The sequence below is a fragment of the Rhinolophus hipposideros genome (assembly GCF_964194185.1).
Source record: "Rhinolophus hipposideros genome assembly, chromosome: 12".
Taxonomy (NCBI): domain Eukaryota; kingdom Metazoa; phylum Chordata; class Mammalia; order Chiroptera; family Rhinolophidae; genus Rhinolophus; species Rhinolophus hipposideros.
The window spans coordinates 27,553,640-27,577,903 of record NC_138058.1 but is presented as its reverse complement, the minus strand read 5'-3'; the positions used below and the strand labels follow the sequence as shown (position 1 = coordinate 27,577,903).

Here is a 24,264-nt window from a genome sequence, read left to right as displayed (position 1 = left end):
TCACTCCCATTAAATGAAAATAATTCTTTTACCCTGTAACACAAGGATAGTGGTGTGGGTGGAGAAGAGAACACATGAGTGGGGGAGTGGGGAAGCCGAATTGTTTCTTTAGTCTGTCTGGAGTTGGGTCTTTATTCTGTGCCTTCATCATTTGTTTTCAAGCATCACAAAGAACACATTCATTCTCATTCTCATACATGCTCATTCATATACAAGGACCAAACCTTCCTGAAGCTAACAAACATGGAGTTTTGTATTATCCACCACTTTGAACTGTTTGTTCAAATAATAATCAAGAGGCGATAGATAGCAGGCTCTGTGTCTTTTAGCCGTGTAGTTTTCCAATCTTTAAAACCAGAAAAACATACATTCGGGTACAGTGCAAATTCACTGAGATGACCACCATGCCCGTGACAATCAAAGCATTAGTGAAATGAGACCTCAGGGAACGGTTCATATACTTACCCCGACAGAAGTCCATCAGAATGAGCACTTCCCATACGTCACCGCTACTCACATTGTTGATGCTGGAGTCGATGTAACCCACAATGTTCTTGTGTCCTGACAGGTCCCTCTGTGAAGACGAGTTGAGAAACACATTATTAGTTACAGACACCGATAGAGACAGAAGGAGCCAGTCGGTTCTGTGAGCATAGATAATGTACACACACAGAAACAACACTAACAGTGGTGGGAGGGAAGGCTAAGGAACGGGGTCAACAGCAGTTTACCAGCCATCTCTGAGATTCCTGGCCAGATCTTCGATAGCAATTCTGCAACCCTACTAAACCAGAGCACTCTCCTAAAGCCAGCTCTAGAACCCAGTGTAACACAGGGTGCTGACCTGCTCGCTGCATCAGTGCTCCATGTAAACCAGAAGCAAAGATCCCCATTTCCAGACACTGTCGAGGGGATTCAAGAGGACAGAGCCAGTATGAACTATTTAAATATGTAAATGTTTAATTCAGAAAAGTGAATATTTTTTTCCTGGTTGCAAGGACTCGTGTGAATTCAATTTGGCCTTAAACTGAGTTCACGCTGTTTTACTAACTTTAGGAAATATATGTAAAGAACAACTGCTTTACAAAGTTTTGAAGGGACTACAATGGCGTCTAGACCTAAGCATTTTACTTGTAATTAAGACTTTCAAGCCAACCAGCTGGGATATAAATAAGATGGGTCATGTTTCCAGCTCTCTGGTTGGAATTGCATATGATCTCTCAGGGGTGCTTTTAGAATTAATTTTGTTTCAGGACCCAGAGAGGCCCTGGAAGTTGCCTTACACCCTGGCGTACTTATTTCAACATCCACAGAGGTTAATCTTTGCAATGACGATGTTCAAAATCCAAGGTCATCAATGAGCAAAAAGTGAGCTAGCTGGGTTATTAGGATTTTTGCACACATACAAAATAAGGTTTTATTTTTTGAACTAATCCTGAAAAATTATTTTACTTTTGTTTAATAAAAAGTGGGAGGGAGGGTGTGGAAAATATGTGTTTCTGTAAGAGTCGGCTTACATATTTAACATTTTGGACCACAGAATAGTAACTACCGCTGCACTGACTGGAGATTTCGCTGTTTACAGTAATGAATAAAGTCTCTTTTAATCTGAAATTACATACCAAAACAAGAGGAAGCATCTCATTATCAAAGGAATACAACTGAACCCTGTGCATCAAAGTTAAAACTCATTTTTTTAAAAGCTAAAACTCATTAGAACTTTCCTTTGAGCGAAGGATGAAGAATGGCTATTGCCTCAGAAAGGTAGACCAAAGATAGAAATGTGCAATTGGCAATGGGGAAGTCGCTGGAGATCTATGTAAAGACAGTTTCAGAGAAAGGATGGAATGGAGGTAAGAATGCAATTGGACTTACAAAGAATGGGAGTTGAATATGTATAGCCAGCGACTATACATTACTCTTTCAGAACATTTTGTGCTTAAGAGAGGAACAGCACTGAGGGAAAGAATTTTTAGTATGGAAAAGAATTAGGCACCGGACAGTGGAAGGAGCCAGGAGAAGAAAGCTTTAAGATACAGGAGAGAGAGGCTGAGGATAACTGATGAAAAAAAGTTCTATAGATAGAAGAGGTAGGCATTCAAAGCACTGTTAAAGGGACTGGTCTTGGAAAGATACTTCTTTCCTGGCAAGAAGGAAATAAAAACAGATATGCATATTGGTTTAGGATTGGGAAAAAAGGGAATTTGAGTGAGTTCAGATCTACTGTTCTGTTTTTGGTAGAGGGCAAAACCATCAAGTGTAAAGGAATAAGAAAGTAGCTTGATGAGAGAAATAGAAGTCTTAGAACAACTACTTTGGATATAACAGACAAGAGAGATAATGAGACAGAAAAGCAGTCTCTGGAGTTCAAGTTTCTGTAAGGGAAAGTGATTTCCGGGCTCATGTGTTAGAGGACTAGCATTCTCTCTGCTTTTCAGTCTTATTGTCAACTCTTCTAGAATTTGTTTCCACTTACACAGTCCGGGACGTAGGCAGAATTAGCGAGAAGTTCTTTGAAACCAAAACGGAGGGGGATCATGTCCTCCAAATGCCCGCAAGGAGGAATGAAGACTAATGCTTCTACATTTAGCTACAAAAAAGAATCAGCAATGTTGCCTAAGTTTGTCTCACCCCAAGAGAAATAATAAAGAATCAAGAAGAAAAATAAAAGGCATTTGGTGGAGCCAAGAGGAGGCCAAGATATTAGAGCACCCGATCTGGACAGTTAACATCTGCAGATGGCATCCTAGGACAGTTTGCCAAGTTGTCTGCAATGAATTCAAGCCCAGATTCCTGTTCATTTTGTCTTCCGCAGAAATCCCGAGATATATCCATGCAGAAAAGATCACCTCTTTGCAGGGAGTCTATGACTTTTAACGACTTGCCGACGCAGCAACATCTCAGATTTTAGAATAAAACATCACTGGTTTATAACTGATGAACCAGATGGAGCAGATCTGTTTGAATGGCTGTGAAACGCAGAAAAGGTCGAGAGAAAATCTTACTGCAAATCGAGACTGACTTGCATTTACTACAGTGGCATCAGTTCTCAGCAGCAATAGGCAAGAGGATGTCCCACCTTTCCCTGGTTTTAGTTAAACACCCAGCTCCAGGCTTATAGAAAGACTGACCGTGAAGTGACAGAACCCACAGGAGGGACATCTCAGTTACCATCTGTTAACTCAGAAAAAGGCAGGACGTGAGGATAATGCTTTGATGCCCTTGGCTACAACTAGTATTTGGAATATTGACTATATGGTGAGTCTAAGTCAAAACCTGAGCTTTGACTTTGAGGTCAAATATACGGTGTTGAGGGGTGAACACAATGCAATATATAGATGATGTATTATAGAATTGTATACATATCTAATTTTATTAACCCATGTCACCCCCAATAAATTTAAAAAGTAAAAATAAACAACTATGCTTTAAAAAAAGAACCCTGAGTTTTAGGGGAGTGGGGAATGTTCAGTTAAACTATAGGTCAGATCAGTTTATAGCATATGATTTAAACAGTGATAAACCTAAAGAGACTGTGTTATCATTTTAAACTTTATTTTTAAATTAACATTAAACAAGATTAATAAGGTGCTGACAACATGTTATTAGAAGACCTGCTTTACTAAATAGACATTTAAAGTGGTTTATAGATAGCTTACTAACTTTCATATTTAACTGCTTAAAGTACTGAAAACCTTTCTTTCAAACACACCATTTGAAAATCAGCAAAAGCTACCATTTGAAAATCAGGCCTTCCACCCAGATTATTAGGTTGGTGCAAAAGTAATTGTGGTTTAAAAGATGAAAAGTAATTGCAAAAACCACAATTACTTTTGCACCAACCTAATACAAATTTCAAGTTTATCTGGGGTCCTAGTTAATGATGCTTGCAGCACAAAACAGTATTCTATCCCTAGCTTCAAAATCCCTGTGGAAGGAAAATTCCTATGTAAGAATCTTAAGGCCTTATAAGGAAGCAGAGGACTCAAGTCCTAAGTATATCTCTAAAAAGCTGTATGTTCAAGAAAACAAAGAAGATAGCATTCTAAATAGCATATCAATAATATCACCTCAAAATAGTAAAAATGAGTACTGCATATAACTAATTTACCTATATATCATTCTCTCAGGCCACCCCTCCTTGCAATGTCAGCATAATACCTGCAAATTCCCAACTCTCATTGTGCTTTCATTTGCATGCATATAGTAAGTTCTCAAAGAGGTGTATTAACTTGTTTTGACCCTCCATTCAAGTACTCAATGTTTTCTGATTTTATGACTCAGCACTATTGCTGCCTACTTCTAGAATCACGCTATAGTTCCACAGACCCTTTTAACCAAATGTCAGCTTCTTCTTAATTTAAAGATGCAGTTCTAAGGCCTGGAATTAGCTTATCCCTCCCAAAGTTGCTTTGTAAAAAAAGTCTTCTGCCTTGCTATTCCTGACCGCTTTTTTCTCCATTACTCTAAATTTCCTTTATAACTCTCTTCAAGGAGTTATTCACAGGCAAACAAAAACTATCAAGACCAGTGCAGTAGTGAAAAGAAACAGTCTGAGATGTGGGCTGACCCTGGAGTTCTACTGAATGGCCAAGGTACCTGGCATCCGTGTGGGTTTCTGCTACATAAGAAGTTCCAGGTATTCTCTTGCTTATCCTCACTTTTACTCTCCCTTCCCCAGGTCTTACTCATCAATTACTCCTGTACTTACTTGAATAGATCTTTAAGAGTCATTTAAAATCTGATTCTAGAGCAGTGCTGTGAAACTTTAATACGCACATGAACCACCTGGGGATTGTTTAAAAATAAATTCTAATCCCGTGGCTCTGGGATAGGGCCTTGCATGCTCCCGTCAGACCAGTGCCACGGAAGGCAGCAAAGATCTAGGGCAGTGCTGCTGAGACTGTGGTCGACGAACATTTGCTGGTTAGTACACTGTTACCAGACCACAGGGAGATGAGGAGCTTGTTCCACGACATACATCAGTCAAGTCACTGAGCTGTTTTCTTTTCCTAGTGAGACTTGACCTATGAGAAGAATTGTTCATTGATTTACATTCTGGCACAAGATTCTTTGAGTAGCACCCATACATTTATATGGACAATTGATTTCTGATAAGGGTGCTAAGACAATTTAATGTGGAAAAAAAATGGTCTTCAAAAAATGGCGGTGGGACAACTGGATATCTACATGCAAAAGAATGAAGTTGGATCAATACCTTATAACATACACAAAAATTAACTCAAAATGGACCAAAGATCTAAAAACTCCAAGAAAACATGTGCAAATCTTCATGATGTTGGATGCTCAACACCATTAATCATTAGGGAAATGCAAATCAAAACCAGAATGAGATGGCTATAATCAAATGCAAATCAAAACCACTAGAATGGCTATAATTATAAACAGAAACAATACAAAAATGTCAACAAGGACATGAAGATTGGAACCTTGGTACATTGCTGGTAGGAATATAAAATAGTACAGCTTCTATGAAAAACAGTTTGACATTTTCTAAAAAGTAGAGTTGCCACATGACCTAGCACTTTAGACAGTATGTATATACCGAAGAGAAATGAAACATTATGTCCATAAAAACTTGTACACAAACGTCCATAGAAGCATTAGTTATAATACCCAAAAAGTGGAAACAACCCAGATAGCCATTAAGATTCAAAAATATGGCATTTCCATATAAGGGAGTATTATGCAACCATGAAAGTGAACAAAGTATTGATACATGCTACAACATAGATAAACCTTGAGATGTTATGCTCAATGAAAGAAGTCAGGCATGGAAGGCCATATATTATGTGAGCCCTTTTATAAGAAATGTCCAGAATAGGCAACAGAAAGTAGATTATGGTTGTCAGGGACTGAGGGGTGGGGAAATGGGGAGTGACTGCTAAAGGGTACGGGGTTTCCTTTGGGGTGATGAAAAAATGTTCTAGAATTAGATAAATGGTGATAGGTGAATGATTTTGTGAATATAATACAAATCAATTACATTTAAAGGGGTGATTTTGTCTCAATTTACAACTTTTAGTTGTAATATGAACAGTTGGGGGAAACATAAAATAAAACGAACACACAAGGGGGAAAAGAAAAAGGAAACAAGATGCTTTGAGTAACACTGTTTCAGAGCAACCAGACAGCCCGTATCTGAAGCCCTGCTATCGCCTTTTGACAAGCACTTTTCTTAGAATAATGTCAATTCCTTGGGCCATCGGCCCATCTTCAGAAAGCCCTCACTGTTGGTCAGTTCTTCCTTACATCCAGCTGGAAACTCTACCTCCTGATTCGAGACTGTCCTCTTCAGAGCAAAAAGAACAAGTCTAGACTATTTTTTCACTTTCTAAGCAACTGAAATATGACTATTTAGATCCTTAAGTTTCTTAAACATACCCACTTTCTTTGACAGAATTTTTACTCCCATCATCATTCTGGCTGTGTCCACGTTTAAACGCTTTGCTTTGTCCACATTCTTTTTATAAGAATGGCCCCAGGAAACGAATGAAACCAGGCTTGGTCTGACTCATGCAGAGTAGACCTGCACTACCACCTTCTATTAATTTTATTAATGTAGCTAAACATTACATTCTTTCGGCAGCCACATCATACTACACAGTCATGGCGACTTGACTAACCACTAAGATACTTAAATCTTTCCCCACGCATGCTGTTTTTTTCATCTTTGCCTTCCCAGAACTGTGCTTAGAAATCTGGTCAAAATAAAATGAAAACCCAAGTAGTATATAATCTTACCTTGTCATTTCATCTCATCAGGATCAGAACATTGCTCCAATTTGTAAGGATCATCTTGGATCCTGATTCTATCACCCAATGTAGCTGTTATATCTTTGAATTTTATATTAGGTACATGATTGATAAGTGTGTCTTCTATTTATTTAACCAAGTTATTCGTTAAATGTATATATAACATAAAGCTAATGGTGAGCTGCAGTGCTTTTTTACTTAGAAGGTTTTGTCCAGATTAATATGAAACCATTATAAATAGTAGCAATTACACCCAGCATCCAACTACACTCTCCAGCTTGCGCACAGACCTCTGGCGAGTGTCCTTACCCAGAGGACACAATACAGACACTGGGCCTGCTGCACTGCCCTCAGCTCCCTGTCTAGAATCCTCTAGACAGGAGGATGTGATGTTGACATGACGTGGCTTCTTCTGACTCAACCTGAAGGCACTTTGGATCCCTGCTTATTCGTCCAAGTAACCATAACACTGCTTAAAATTTAATTTAATCTTTACAAATAAGTAATATATTAGCACTCAGAGAGTAAAAAATAGTAGACAATTATTTTCTACCTCAGTGCTCGTTCCCCGTAGGGAACACTGCCCCTCTCTGTCCTTTCCTCCTTTCTCCCTTCTCCTCTCTCTCTCTCTCTCTCTCTCTCTCTCTCTCTCTCTCTCTCTCTCTCTCGCATCCTTCCAGTGTTTTCTCAGGCCAAGTCAAACAACATGTATTATGTACATGTACACAATTCTTACATTCTCTGAGAGAGGTAGGGCTGGGGTTACGGTCTCTATCTGACAGAAATCTGAGTGTCAGGGACCTGAAATCATCACAAAGGGCTTTGATTAAAAATGTCAGGAATTTGTTTTTAAAGGTAGTTGAATACATGCACTTATCTCTGCATCCTTCTATAGCCTCACTAGGTGATGTAAAAGGGTTTGCGTTTTAAAAGACATAAACTGAAGACTTCTGCTTCCGGGAAGATGAAGGAAGATGGTTTTTCCCCTACTGCCGCTAGGTACAACCAAATACTTTCGACATTATATATAAAACAAACATAATAAGAAGAGTCTTAAATGTGAGAGGAAGGCAGACTGGCTAGGAATTTTGTGACCCAAGGAATGGGATGGTTGTGAGTTGCCTGGGTTTTCTTTTTGCCTCCTGTATCCCAGACTGGAAACTAAAGAAGCCAACAAGCTGAAAGCACCAATGAGCACAGACAGAAAGCCCCAATGAGAGTCTGCTCTCTCTTGAGCCAAACCTAGCAGTGTGGCAATGTAGTAAGAAAGAAACTCATAGATACTAACCTTTCTACTCCAGTCAAAAACCACAGAAAACAACGGCAGCCCTCCCCCAGCCAGGCCAACAGAAGCCAAGAGGGAGCCACGATTTCCATCCTCATGGGGCTACAGCAGATCGCCCCAACCCACCCACTGGGTTGTGGGAGAGAAGGCTGAGTAGGGAATCTGGCCCTTCATCTCTGTAGGCAGTAAGGGGATGGTGTCAGAGGAGGCAAAGCGGAAAGTCAGGACCTCACAACCACCAAGTTGTACATAGGCCAACTCCCACCCCCATGGTGCCAGTGGAGGCCACAAGAGGAGCAAGAACAAGGCTCTCCTGCCTTCCCACCCAGGAAGTATCAGTGGAAGCCTACTGAGGAACCAGAACTTCCACCCCAATCCTAGTAATGAAGAGCACCCCCTAGGGTGTCAACAGAGGCCCAGTGGGAAACCTGAAGTTCTATCCCCACCTAGTAATAACAAGGGAGCAGCCCCTGAGCCCCCCTCAAGCCCCTGCCGGAACAGAAACCAGTTAAACAGGTTTATCATACCAAGAACCAGCAAGATCTCAAACTAAACGGGAAAAAAATCAGCAGATGCCAATATTGAGATAACAGAGATGACAGAATTATCAAGCTCTGATTTTAAAGCAGTTATAACAACAAAAAAATGTGTAAATCAGCAATTACAAACATGCTTAAAATGAACAAATAGAAAACCTCAGCATAAAAACTAGGAAGTTTCATCAAAGAAACAGAAAACCTAAAGAACCAAACAGAAAGAGACAGAAGGAAAAAAATCAGGGGGGAGGGGGTGGGAGATGAGGGTAAAGGGAATCAAATGTATGGTAATGGAAGGAGAACTGACTCTGGGTGGTGAACACACAATGTGACATATAGATGATGTAATACAGAATTGTACACCTGAAATCTATGTAACTTTACAAACAATTGTCACCCCAATAAACTTTAATTAAAAAAAAGAACCCAGTGCTGACTCATAATAAAAAAAATCAGTGAACTAAAAGATAAAGCAATAGCAATTACCCAATATGAACAAAAGACCAAACAGATTTTACAAAACGAACAAAATCAATATGCATGAGTCCATACTGATATAGATAAATGACTGAGTAAATAAATAAATGTGGGAGAAGAGACAAATCTCTTTTGCAGAAGAATTCCAAATAATTCGTGGTGAAACTCCACCCTAAAGGAGGGAAAACACAAATCCCTACTCCTTAAGTTGGGCTGCACATAATGACTTTCTTTCAAAGAGTACAGTACAGAAAGGGGGCGGGGTGGGGCGGGGGGGGGGGGGGAGTAACTTCGCAGTGGTGAAACCTGATAAACACTACCTGGGCCCCGTGATCAACATCAGCGTCCACAGGGAAAATCATGATTACACTATATAACCATGACATGATGTGATTAAAATGGCACTTCAGCTCTGTTATTTTCCTCCAAAAGGACAACCCAGTCTAATCATGTGAAAAACATCCAAATTCCAACAGAGGCCACCCTACAAAATATCTGACCAGTATACCCCAAAACTGTCAGAGTTATCAATAATAAGGAAAGTTTGAGAAACTGTTACAACCAAGGAGCTAAAGGACACGAAAATTACTAGGATGTGGTATTATGGACGGAATCCTGAACAGAAAAAGATATTAGTTAAAAACAAAGGAAATGTGAGTGAACTATTCACGTTAGTTAATAATAATGTATCAATACTGGTTCATTGATTGGCAAATGTACCATATTAACACAAGATGCTAATAACGGGAAGCTGGTTGAGGGAGTATATGGAACTCTCTGCACTATCGTCTCAATTTTTTTGTAAATCTAAAACTTCTAAAAAATAAAGTCTTAAAAAATAAAAAAGAACAGAACCTCAGGGAAATGTACAACTATAGCAAAAGATCTAACATTCGTGTGATCAGAGTTTCCAGAAGGAAAACAGAAAAGGGGAGTGACTGAAAAAGTACTTGAAGATATAGTGGCTGAAAATCTTCCCAAATTTTGCAGAAAAACATACACCTATAAACTCAAACAGCTGAGCAAATCCCAAACAGAATGAACCTAAAGAAATCCACACCAAGATACATCATAACCAAACTTCTGAAAATAAAGACAAACAAAAATACAGAAAGCAGTCAGAGAAAAATGACACATTACCTATAAGGAGAAAAACAATTTGAATTGGTTGGTATCTCATCAGAAATCACAGCGGCCAGAAAACAGTGGCACATTTTGAAAGAAAAGAATTGTTGTCTAGAATCCCACACCCAGCAAAAATATCCCTTAGGAATGAAGGGGAAATTAAGACATTCTCAGATAAAAGGAAACCAATGGAATTTGTCACCAGCAGACCTACCCTAAAAGAATGGCTGAAAAAAGTTCTCTAAACAAAAAGGAAATGATAATAAAAGGAAATCTTGGCACGTCACGAAGGAAGAACACAGTAAGAAAAAATGTGGGTAAATAAAACAGACTTTCTTTCTCCTACTGAAAGTTCCAAAGTAAGTTTTACAGTGGAAGCAAAAATTACAGCTCTGTCTGATGTGGCCCTAAATGTATGTATAAGAAATATTTAAAATAATTATAAATGGGGAGGGTTAGGGAGGCAAAGGTGGGTAAGATTTCTATACTTCATTTGATTTGGTAAAATAACACCACCAATAAATTATACACATACACTATGTATGCCAATCATATTAATTAGAATAATACTTAAAAGTTATACAAAAAAATGGCCAACAAGCATATGAAAAGATCCCCAATATCACTAATCATCAGGGAAATGCAAATTAAAACTACAATGAGATACCAACTCATACCTGTTAGGATGGCCACTATTAGAAAAAATAAAACAGAAAATAAGTGCTGGTGAGGATGCAGAGATACTGGCACTCCTGTGCACTGCTGGTAGGGATGTAACATGGTACAGTCACTACGGAAAACAATATGGAGGTTCCTCAAAAAATTAAACAGAATTAAAATGTTATCCAGCAATCCCATTACTTGGTATCTACCTAAAAGCATCAAAAACAGGATCTCAAAGAGGCAGTCGCACACCCATGTTCACAGCAAGAGGTAGTTCACCCATGTTCACAGGTGGTAGAAGCATCCGAAATGTCCATCAATGGATGAATGGCTAAAGAAAATGTGGTATATACACACAATGGTATATGACTTAACTTTAAAAAAGAAAGAATCTTGTCATATTTTCTGACATAAATGAACGCTGAAGACATACATAAAAAGTGAAATAAACCAGTCATAGAAGGACAAATATGGTATGATTCCACTTACATGAGGTATAAAAAAATAGCCAAACTCATAGAAGCAGAGAGTAGAATGGTGGTTGCCAGGAGCTGAAAGGAGGGGAAAATGGGGAGTTATTCTAGACGAATAAGTCCTAGAGATCTGCTGTACAACATTGTATAACACTAGAGATCTGCTGTACAACACTACGCCTAGAGTTCACAATACTGCACACTTAGAAATGGCTAAGATGGTAAATTTTAAGTTACAAATTTTTAACAACAAAAAATTATTTTTAAAATTTACGGTAAAATTAAAATGAAATTTAAAAAGTGAAATCAAACATTAAATATTGACTTAGAAACATAAAAAGAAATCTTCAAAATTGAAATAATATTTGCTTAGTTGAGGATCTATGAAACATAGCCAAATGAGTTAAAAAATGCCCACACAAAACCTGCACACAGATGTTTACAGCTGCTTTACTAATAATTGCTAAAACTTGGAAGCAACCAAGATATCCTTCAGTAGATTAATGGATAAACTGTGATACATCCTTACAAAGAAATATTATTCAGCTCTAAAAAGAAATGAGCTATCAAGCCATGAAAAGACATCAAAGAATCTTAGAGCCATATTATTAAGTGAAAGAAGCCAATCTGAAAAGGCTACATACTGAATGGCTCCAACTATATGACATTTTGGAAAAGGCAAAACTATGGCGACAGTAAAAAAAAAAAAAAGAAAAGAAAAAACATCTGTGGTTGTTAGTGGTTGGGGTTAGGGAGGGCTGAATAGGTAGAGCACCAGGGATATTTAAGGCAGTAAAATGATTCCTTGTAATACTATAATGGTTATTTGTTAAAACTACATTTGTCAAAATACTACATTTGTCCAAACCCAAAGAATGCACAATGCCAAAGTGAACGCTAATGCAAACTGTGGACTCTACGCGATAACGATTTGTCAGTGTAAGTTCAGTGTTGTAACAAATGGACCACTCTGGTGCTACATGCTGACAGTAGGAGAGACTGGGCATGTGGGGGGCCTGGGGTACACCGGGACTCTGTACTTTGTGTTTAATTTTGCTGTGAACTTAAAACCGCTCTAATAATTTAAGTCTTTTTTTAAAAAAACCATACATACGACTTCCAATACGACTGACATAGAAAAAAGAGAAGATACAAATTACCAACATCAGGAATAAAACAGGCTACACACAAACCTTGCACAGATCAAAGGATAATAAGAGCATTATTATTAGAGTCACTAACAATTAACTCCACATGCATAAATTCGGCAACTTAAAGAAATGGACCAACGCCTCAAAAAAAAAAAAATCACAACTCACCCAACATGAAACAGATAATCTGAATAGCCTTATAATTATTAAGAAAACCGAAATTGTAACTTAGTAACTTCCAAAAAAGGAAGAGCCAGGCCCAGATGGTTTTATTGGAAAATTCTACCAAATGCTTAAAAAATAAATACCTATTCTACAAAATCTCTTCCAGAAAACAGACGAGGAGGGAACATATCCCAACTCATGTTATGAAGCCAGAATTACGCTGATACCAAAACCAGAAAAGACAGTTAAAAAACAAAACTATAGACCATTATCTCTCATAATTATAAATGCAAAAATCTTTACCAAAATATTAGCGAATAAAATTCAATAATATATGAAAATACTTATAGACCATGACCAAGTGGGAATTATTATTGCTGGCATGCAAAACTGGTTCTCTATTTGAAAAGCAGTCAATATAATCTAACATAGTAAGGCTAACAAAGAAAAATCTCACAATCATATCAATCGATGCAGAAAAATAAGGAAGTCAAACAAGAGGAGTCAACAAATCTAAGGAAGGGAGGCAAAGGGAAATTCCAAGATAAGACTGTAAATTAAGATTAGAGAGCAACCAACACAGATTCCATCATGTCAGAAGACTGACAGAGATTTCTTCAAGATGATAAAATAGATGGAATACTAAATGTGCTTCAAAGTAGTAAAATAATGATTTCTACAACTTGGGAAGAGTTTGGGATTAAATTGCTGAAAAGTACACAGAAAACTAAAACAAAACAAAACTCCCCAAAACAAAAAAAAATCAGACAATTATTAATTCCAGTGAAAAGAGAGTTATGTAAGAAAGGAACAGTAATTATAGTCCACTAGGAGATTCAGCAGAAATAATGTTTTCTTACATAATAATGTAAAAACTAATACTAAGATAACTAATATAACTGCCAAAACTTACCGCTACTTTGGAAGAATGAGAGACGAGAATAATGAGAGAATTTGGGGAAAAGGACATGCAGGAGGTGACAGAGCTACATTTTTACTTTCTACATAACATAATGCCTAAAATGGAAAAAAAAATTAGCATTATCAGCATGTTATTTAGAAATACATCAAATCAATCAACTAAAAGTTGTCGCCTTGGGACCTTGAAATGGCATAGGAGGACCCCTTGGGGAATGCTTGATGTTTTTATAACAAGCTTAGTTCATCTATTTGAGTATTTAAGTTTTGAAAAATTATAAACTAAATTAAAAACAAAACAAAACCCTGGCAGCTAATACATGCCTGGGCCAGAACTTGAACCCATGTAATTTAATTCCTAATCGGGTCCATTAACTTGCGAGCTCCTAAGGGGCCTGTGTCTTCTATTTCCTCTACTCCAACGCCCGCCTCGCACAAAGTAAGCCCTCCAACATGTGTCTGAATGAGTGGGAGAAAGTTCAAGAATGGAATTACTTTCCTAACACTGGAAAATGAATGAGAAGGGCATTCCAGGCAGAGGAAATAGCAGAAGCAAAGATAGGAAATGGAGTGTGAAAAGATGGGCAAGGAAAGGACAAGGTGGGAAGAATCAGAAGAAGCATCCGGAAAATACACAGAGTGAATGAAGGGAAACAGGGCGAGCGCAGTCATTTAGAGCTGTGTGGCAGGAGAGTGGGAGGACACTGGCGCTGTGAGGACAGATCCTCGGGCCCTGACTAGACGTATATGAGCCTCAGGGTTGGGATTTGTTTTGCAATGATGACAGCAACTTATTTCCATCAACAGTTCCTCCCAATTATTTTCAACTTTCTCAAATCCAAAGTTCTATCAGGCTCCTCAATTCTGAGTTCTTCTTTCAGTAGCTCAACTACTTACTCTTAAGGAGCCATAGAAAGGGCAAACCCACAAGAGGCGGGCAGAGGCAAGGAATCTCTACAGTGCCACAGTCACCCACTTTTTAGACCCCTTTCTGCTCTTTACAAAGGAATCATCACCTCCTGATGAACACAGACATGTTATTACCATTATTCATATATTCATTTCATCCAAAGTTTATTAAGTGTTTATGTCAAGCAAGGCGCTGGAATACAAAGTTTCTGATTTTAACTTACTTTCTGATAGCAGAATTACTTATAAAATAACAAGATAAGCAATACAATTGGCATAAAGAAAGGCACTGCGGAAACACAATGGATGAAAAGACTATTTGAATTTTTTTATGTGAGGTGAGGGTAAGAAGCAACTCTACCAAACTCATGCATCACCCTTGACGCATGATGCTTGAGTCAGCATAGTTGTTTCTCTTGTAAATCTACTCATGAACTTCAAGACATCGTATTATCTAATCCATAAATAGTTTAGCACATATCTCTAAGAGATAGGGACCCTTTCTTTAATTACAGTACGAATCTGAATCTTGAAAACTGAGTAAGTTCTTAAAATGTGAGGTATAATTAACATAATGAAACGCACAGGTCTTAAGGTGTTCAACTGAATTCTGACAAATTGTGTAGCCCTGTGTAACCACCACGCAAAACAGAACGTTTGTATGGCCCAGAAGTTTCCCACATGCCTCTTTCTTTTTAATTTCCCACACCCAGATAAACACTTCTGATTTCTATTATCAAAGTTATTTTTGCTTGTTCTTGGACTCTTATAAATGGAATCACAAAGTATACATCAGTAAGAGATTTCTAGACCAAAAAAAGGGAAAAACATTTCAGGTGGAAAAAAAACCTGTATGAACAACAAAATAAAAACATGTGGAAAGATGTTCACAGAATGCTGAAGAGCTCAAGAGGGTTGAAAACTGGGAGTGGTAGACAGCATCAGAAGAGGCTCGTGGGAAACCTAGGGTTTCTGGATCAAATTCCATAGTTAATTCTGGGAATCAAGTTGTGAAATAAACTATTCCGAATGCCCCAAACGATTTCTCTGACCTAAAAATTGGTCAGTCCTTGCAAGATGCTCCCTTCTTCTCAACACTCCATCTGAGAGTGAGCAAGGCAGAAGCAGAGTCTTACACCCCATGTTCACCGCATCTTGTGCAGAGGCCATCCGGCCATCTCAGGGGAGGGAACAAGCCCCCTTTGGTTTTCTTATGAGGGCACAGTCTCTCCCCTGGCCCATTTTAAATACGCAGTCTCCAGACTGAGGAGCAGCCTTACCATTATCTGGATTTCTCTCTTGCACACCTGGAGATCATGCTCATTGTTGACAAACATGCGTTTCAAGGCACATTTCACTCCATTGCTTGTCCTCACCAGAAACACGATAGCAAATCCACCTGTGAGAAAAACAAATATACAAGCTATTTTGAGGCATCTTCAAAATGTCAGTCAGACGCTATGGTGGCTACAGGTTGCTGTGGTTACTGTTGATGGCACTGATGCCATCGGCAGCTAGTTCTGGCGCTGCTCTGACTTAGAAGGCGCTCTCAGATTCTCGGGACTCAGAGGTGTGCTTGGTGTGACTGGGTGGCAAGAATCAGAGAAATTTCTCCTAAACACCTATCTCAGGAAAAAGCAACAGTAATTATCTTCCAAAGAACCTACAAATAAACAGAAGAACAAACAGACAAGAGAAAAAAATACTACATTCCAACCACTGTGCTCCCGTTTAATTCTAACTACCATGTTTTCCCGAAAATAAGAGCTAGCCAGACCATCAGCTCTAATGCATCTTTTGGAGCAAAAATTAATATAAAACCAGGTATATTACCTTACATTACATTATATATTATATCATACCTGGTCTTATATTACATTAAAATAAGACAGGGTCTTATATTAATTTTTGCTCCAAAAGACGCATTAGAGCTGATGGTCCAGCTAGGTCTTATTTTCAGGGAAACACGGTACCATCCTGTGAGGCTAGGTGTTATTTTTCCCTTTAAGGCAATAACTACTAGCTGGAGCATTCTTAAATGCTTTGCATTTGTTACACCTTAGCGTTCCCCAAATCCTTAGAACCCCTAGCCTTGACCTCATTCCCTAAACCTTGCATGAGGTGTTCGGTGTGACGGTTAGTACGAGTTACAGATATAGGTAAGGTGCTGCAAAGCTGTCAAAATTGAAGGTTTGGGGATAAGCAGCAGTTATACTGGACACTTAGTCCATCTGCCTCCTTCATAATTTAGCTTGAACTATCCTGTGCATTGACACTGCATAGCAAAAAAAGGAAGTTACTGGGTTACTCTTTGCACAAAGGTGATCACTACCGGGCGGAAAGTGAACGCCGAGGGAAGCCATCAGTACGGGAGCTGGAGTTGAGATTACGGCACAGTGACGGGGCTGGCAGCCACATGCAAAATTGACAGAGAGCAATGCAGTGATTATAGAGACCAGGCCTGAGCTACAACCTGGGTCCTGACGGCCCCTCTAGTTCCTCTGAGACCCAGTGGCACTTCCGTACCTGTCTGTCGATGTTCCTGGCATTTCCTACTGCATCTTTACAACAATTATTCCTTTTCAAGTCAGTTTGAGTAACTTTCTGTTCCTTACAAACAAAGAGAGCTTTAATCATAAAGCACTGTTGCATGTTTTCATAAAATACACACATAAGTCTGTATTAAAAAAATTTTAATGGACTCAAATGTTCCACTATGTATTTTGATAACAATTTATCAGAGCTTGCATGTTTCTACATTTCCGATCACTATGTTGTTGTTCTTCAGTATTTAGATAAACACTAAAATGTACCATATAATCTTTCATTTCAATGGTCATCTCTCTAATCTTTGTACTTCAATAACATTTTCCACTTTCTTGTAATACTTTAAAGTACACTTACACTGCTCAACTGCCCATTATAATTCTAGAATTTTGAGTATTTACCAAAGGAAATTTTTTAAACCTTAGCGTGCATTCACAAATAGAGGTCTTATTGGCAAAAAGAAAAAAAAATGAATTCCAAGATGCACATTTTTTACATTTTAATTTTTAGGATATCTGAAATTCTCTTGTAATAAATATATATACACTGAATGAAGTACTATTTGTCTTCCCTTTTTCCCCCAAAAAGCTATTAAATTCATGATGTGTCTTATACTCAAGTAGAACTGGGGAAAATGATAGTATAAATTATAAAATTTCTATGTATGTTTATAACTGTTTTGTAAACAGTCCAAGTGGGTATTCATTTTATAGATCCTTTGAATTTTAAAAATCACAGAACTACAGACTTTGCACCAACAGTGCTTCTAGAGAGCTTTTAGTCCAAGCACTTTGCTTTATGGGTGGAGGAACCTAGTGAGGCGTAGGAGTCCATGGCTAGTTATGGGCAGAACCCAGAACAGTGTCACTCTCCTGATGGCCTAAAAAATGTTCTTTCCATTTCATTTATCTTGGAGAAAACTGTGCAATGCCTCTGACAGTGCTGATAATGTTTCAGAACAAAAGCTGGGAGAACAAAAGTTGGGAATGGCTATTTCCTACAGTTCTGTGATTCATGGCACCGCTCAAGGAGAAGGCTGTGCTTTCAGAAGCAGGTCGATGATGCAGCAATCTGAGGTAACTGCCACCAGATGGGAGCAGTATAGTTTTCTTTACCAGGGAACAAGATGACCCTTGGAGCCAGAACTGAAGAAATGATGCCTCCCGCACAATCTAGGCAAGCACACCTGTTTGAGCCAGCCCGATTCTCCAAGTCTATGACCATCATAAATCTAAAGACAAAGCAATGAACCATGATGTTTAATGCCGACAGAACCACGTTATTAAGCATCTATGCACAGACAGGGCTTGTTTGCAGGTGAAGAGCATTTAAATCAGTGTTCCTTGAACATGAGATCAAAATCAAAGCCTGATATAATTTGTCAGTTTAAAAATGTTGGCCACGGGAGGCTGGTTCGCTCAGTTCGTTAGAGAGTAGTGCTCATAACATCCAGGTTGCTGGTTCAATTCCCACATGGGCCAGTGAGCTGCGTCCTCCACAACTAGATTGAAAAAAAAAAGACGACTTGACTTGGAGCTGATGGATCCTGGAAAAACACACTGTTCCCCAATATTCCCCAATAAAAATTTAAAAAATAACAATTGTCACCCCAATAAATTAAAAAAGGAAAGTTGTCCACTATCACTACGGAGTTGACCAAATGGAGATGCAAATTACTAGGTTAGAAGGTAGACGGGAGATAGCACCACTCAAGATATCTTCTCCAGCACAGGTTCACCACGTGGATCAGGGTAAAAGGATTCTCAGCCACAGCTAAACAGAGTCCAGGCTATTACAGAAGAAGGCAGCTGTAAGACTGTCAAGAGAGACGCTCATTTCCTATTGAGTTACATACCAAGAACTTGATTAAACGTAGAAATCTAAAGCTGAGTTGGGGATGGTTTGGACATAGGTAAGAAAAACTAACATTCGGTAGACCTTTGCTAGTCTCTCTGCCTACAGTCATTTTTTGAAACATTGAGCTAATCTCTATGATTTTACTGGAATGCACTTTTTTGGGCAATCCATGATTTATTGAATCACAAAGGGAAAAGGATCTGATCCATTATGTGAGGTAAGCAAGTGAAATCGGCAAGATAACTGTTGGCCTATTAAATATGTAGGAATGCTTTTTTTTTACTTCCACAAAGAAACATGTTTTCTTCCACTTTCCCTAAAATATATAGTACTCTTGGTCTAACTTTCTCCTCTTAATTCTTGATGATGTGGATGGGTACTTATCACTCACTATGAGTTTAGAGATTTCGTTCGTTTGGTTGCTCTCTGTATAGTCATGCCCTAGAGTAGTGCCTAACATATCATGGGCACTTGACAATCAATTAACTTTCCTCTTAATGTTACTACAGAGAATACAAAGGCTACGGAGAATGGTGAAGACTGTGGGAAAGTAAAGCATATGGCCCACATAAAAGAACAGCTACCACACAACTCCAGATCACTGTTGCTTTGTAGGAATATGAGCCCAGTTTTGCCAGATCTGCTAATTTCTAAAGATAAACTGGAAACCCAAAACTTTAGGTGAAATCTCCAGATTTGAACACTGGCAGCCAGTCACATTTTTAAATTAACCCTGGTCAGATTGCCACTGCAGAGGCTAAAGAAAACACACCTGAGAGGCTTTAGAGAGTCTCTGAGCCTATAGCTTTCTACCTCTGATCTAGTCTAACTCTGTCATTTTATTGATGGCCAGAGAGGGGAAGCAATACAACACAGCCAGTGTCACACAAAGTTAAAAGATGACTTCAAATAAAATCATACACACACACACACACACACACACACACAGAGGGTGCCCAAAAAATGTATGCACATTTTAAGAAAGGGAAAAAAAGTATTAAAAATTGTAATAATACCTACTGATAACAAAAGATGAATGCGAATCACGTGTACACAATGTTTTGGCACCCCCGGTATACACAGTATATATAAGCTCATACATTACTTATCACAGTTCTTTCCTTTCTTCACTGAAGAGGAGTTTATGGAATATTCCCCTCCCACTCCCAACCAGCATTTGTACGTGACTTTATACTTCTTTAAAGGCATTTCAAAATAAATGATTTCATTTATAGTTCCACAGTAACTGAATGAGGTAGGTGAGCTACCTACTGTCCCCTTTTCCCAATAGGAAAAGAGATGTAGAGAGATTAGGGTCCTTTCACAAGAATCCATAGAGCTAGTTAGTGGTAGAGCTCAGACCAGGTCCCTCATCATTTCTTTTTCTTTTTTTTTTTTTTTTGGGTTGTCCATGGTTTATTGAAACTATTATAGCACAGCAGGAAGATTCAAACAGTTTCACACGGTGTTTCGAAATTCATCCCAACTGGAGGCTGAGCGACCTGCAGGTTGGACAGACTGCCGAAGTCTAAGAGCGTCAGCATTTCCTCAGTGTCCAGCATCTACCTCACTGATCTCCTGATCCCCGGCTGAGACCTCAGCAACAGAATTCTCTCTCCTTTCTCTCTCCTCTTCCTGCAGCTTGACAGAAATAGCTCTCGCGGGGCCGCTCTGAATCCGCTTCATCAGATGTGTGACACAGCCTGTATCTTGTTGCAGAGCTTCTTGCTGGGAATAATGGTGATCTCCTCACACATGCGCTTGTCAGTGTGAAGCCTTGATGATGACCCGGACCGCCTTCTTCACGGTCTTAGTGCAAATGAGACCCTACTTGGCGGGTCCCCAGTGAAAGAGCAAGGTCCCCCATCTTTTAAAATTGACTTTATATAAAATACAGTGCATCTTTTTTAAGTGTACAGTTTGGTGCATTTTCAGTCTTGTAACCATCACCACCATCAATCCATCGCTGCAAACAGTTCCTCATGCCTCCCACTCCTTCTCTCACCATCTCATGTAACTTCTGACCTGCTTTCCATCCTATAGATTAATTTTGCTTGCTCTAGAATAAATGGAATCATACAGTCTGTACTGCTGCATCAAGCTTCCTTCATTCAGAGAAGCACATTTTTAAGATTCACCTTCAGTGATACAGGTATTAGTAGTTTGGGTTTTTTTTAAATGGCAGACTAGCATTCCATTGTATAGATTTTCCACAATTAGTTTATCCATTTACCCGTTGAAGGACATTTGAATTGTTTCAAGTTTTTGGCTATTATTATAAATATAATGTTCATATAGAAGTCCTCTTTTGTAGACGTAAGTATTTATTTCTCTTAGGTAAACAGGAATGGAATTGCTGGGCCATATCGCTAAGGGTATATTTGGCGTATAAGAAACTGCTAACCAGTTCCCACAGTGGTTGTACCATTTCACACTCCCAACAGCCACATATGACAGTTCTGGTTGTTCCATATCCTCACCTACACTCAGTATGTTGGTCTTTTTACTGTAGCCATTGTAGTTGAGTGTGCAGTGATAGTTCATGGTGGTTTTAATTTGCATTTCCCTATAGATCTTTCATCATTTAATCTCCTAGGATTAGCTGCTTCCCACCACTGTCACGATCAAAGGCTTTAATCAGCATAGGATCAAAGAGTCACCCACGAAATTACTGAGATACCTTGAAGTTCTACCTCTCAAGTAAAGATGACAGAATGCCTACTTTTCTCCTGGGAGAAGGCAAGTGAGAATCTGTAATACACTGTTATATACTCTCTAAAATCTCTTTCACCTCTGCTGTCAACGAGAGATTATCAACATCATTATCATGACTAAAAACTTTTTCAACAAAACCTTCTCAGAAGCCTGATCATGATATTCAACATCAGCAACAAGGCTTTGGAAGAACTAAGGGTAGTGCCTCTCCTGGGTTGGTCTCGGAATCATGCTAGATGGCACCAGACCCCCGAGACTGTACCGAATGAATCAGGACATCAGTGACTTCCTTCCACTTGGCAAGGAAAGTGAGGAATGGAGGAGGTAAGGTGAGTGGGAAGGAAGAAAAACACCAAACTGATGATCTGAGCAGTAATGTGCAGAGATGGGAGACAGATGGGCAGACAAATGAGGACGATTAGACCATGCAACAAAGAAGCCCATCGTGGCGCTGAGGCAGGGCTTCTGGATTTGCTGCCAAAGAGATTTGGGTGGATATTTTAAAATCAAGCCTAGATTGTACGCACTAAAATCTGCTGCCTACTTATTTCTTGTGGGTTAAAGGAGACTTCATTTGCTAACATCAGTCCCATCTACACTTTTAGGAATAGCTTCCGCTTGTCTGAGATGAAATAAGGTTTAACCCAATGAATGCTGTTTACTTCATGCAGTTTCCTTTTGAATTATCCAAGAAGAAGAAATGAGCATAAAATACAATTGCATTCTGAGGCTTTTCTAAAAAATCAGACAGAGAATCTAGTTCAAGTAGAATTTTTCTGGAAGATGGAAAAGAAAGGAAAATACCGGTCAAGTTACTGGATCCCTTTGGCCTCCATTTCCTCAATTGCAGAAATTAAGACTAGATTAGTGGTTTTAAAACTGGGTTCCTCGAAGCCCTAGCATTACAGGAGGTATTTCAGTGACCCCATGAGCAAAAAATGACTCCATTTAAGGGGAGGACTCTGCACACAGCTTCCTTTATCTATTTAATATTAATTCTGAAAAAGATGCTCGGAAAAGGGGGGAGGAAGGGCAACTCTGCGTTAAAGGAGAAGAAAAAAGTGCCCAAAGAATATTTTGTAGCTCTATGTAAAAGTATTTTATAAAGAAAACAGGACTATACCACTGCAAGTCACGCAAATAGCCCTCACCTGCACGCCTCTTGTAGATATAAATGTGCACAAAGCTTCTGGGAAGGGGGGCTGCGCACCATAACCATGTGCCACCATAACCACTTTGAGACCACATAGCATCCCTTTGGAGTCCAACCGGTTAGGTTTAAACCCTGGCTCAGGTGAGCCGCAATCTCCCTGCGGCCTGTCCTCTCAGCCAAGAGCGGCGGAGATCTACTTCATGGCTTTTTGGAGGATTACATGATGAGCAAAGCACTTAGCACAGAGGAGCTATGTGTTGAATACAGGTGTTCGTTTCCTCCTCGTCTCCCCTCCCACACACACAAAAAACCCAACTCCTTTGTATTTGTATGATACCTGACTTATAAGGTTCTAAATCTGGAATATCTTGAGATCAAAGTCACAAACCCAAATGCCTAGAGGGGCCAGATCGATCACCTAAATGAGAGAAAGCAACCAGGTATAACAAAACGCACGCAGCGAAGCTGATGACACAGACTCACTGCCCGGGAACCCACTCATGGGGAGCGGTGGGGCAGTGCACACCTGAAAGTGAGCGCCCCACTCGTGGGGAGCCATTTCTCAACCTCAGTCGGTGTTGCCATGGAGGAACGTAGGCTGAGGGTTGCCAAGTTTTTTTATTTCCAAGAGAAGCTAGATTTTTAGGTAAAATTTCTTGATTTTTAAATCCAGGCAACAAACTTTGAAAAAAAAAAAAAATCTCTTAAACGCTGTGAAAGTTCATGAAAACCTATTTCCAGGCTAGGACGGTAGAAGACAGCTCTGGTCCAATCTTTATGGGAACCCTGTGAAGTTAGCAAAGCATGTATTACAATCTCCACTTGACTGGCTGGAAAAGGAAGGCACAGAGGACAGCCTGAGTGGCCTCCTCACATTGTCCCTGGGTGCCAGGGCTAGAATCCAGGCATGCCAATTTCTCACCTCGTTGCCATCCCCTCCCTGCAGCAGCTCACTATGCAGGAACACCAAGGAAGGTAAGAGAAAGACACAGGGGACGGCAAGGAGGCTGACCAAAGCTTTGCCTCCAGCTGACCACATGGAAGAGTCCTCTGTACAGTGAGAACTTGGCCACATAGTCAGCAGTGTCTGTGCGCTCCCATCGGGAGTGACATCCAAGAGGCTTGCAAACACCCACCTACAATTTATTCAGATCGAAGACAATTTTGCCAAAAGTTTCAGCACGAACACAAATTTTCAAAACTTTACAACAGATGGCAAGGAGCAAAGCAAAGATTTCACAGGAGAAAAGGTCAATTTGAAGCATTTTGTCAACACTGATTTCAGTGGGGACTTGGGGTTTGTTTTTTTAACGTCAATCTCTCCTCACTTGCCTCAAATTAAAAATCACCATGTGCCAGCTCCTTCTGGGGAACATGTCAAAGCAGTCCTTTTCCTAGGCAGAAAGCACACCCAGATGGGATGGCTTGAAGTACTCAACTTCCTCTCTCCCCATCGGGAGCTGTGGGCACAAGTCGGAGACTGGCAAACCTGGCAGCAGAACAGAAACATCAA

At 39.4% G+C, this 24,264-nt stretch overlaps 1 protein-coding gene across 6 annotated transcripts in view; it reads right to left on the bottom strand.

Annotated features, from left to right (window-relative positions):
- The window catches only part of AAK1 (AP2 associated kinase 1), a 161,467-nt gene that overhangs the window by 71,279 nt on the left and 65,924 nt on the right, over window positions 1-24,264 (bottom strand). For all 6 annotated transcript variants that reach the window (XM_081068799.1, XM_081068798.1, XM_081068800.1 and 3 more), the window contains exons 3-4: window positions 15,760-15,878; window positions 466-574 (exon numbers count right to left, since the gene is read on the bottom strand). In XM_081068799.1, the coding sequence (XP_080924925.1) occupies window positions 466-574; window positions 15,760-15,878 (228 nt within the window). The remainder of the gene's footprint in view (window positions 1-465; window positions 575-15,759; window positions 15,879-24,264) is intronic.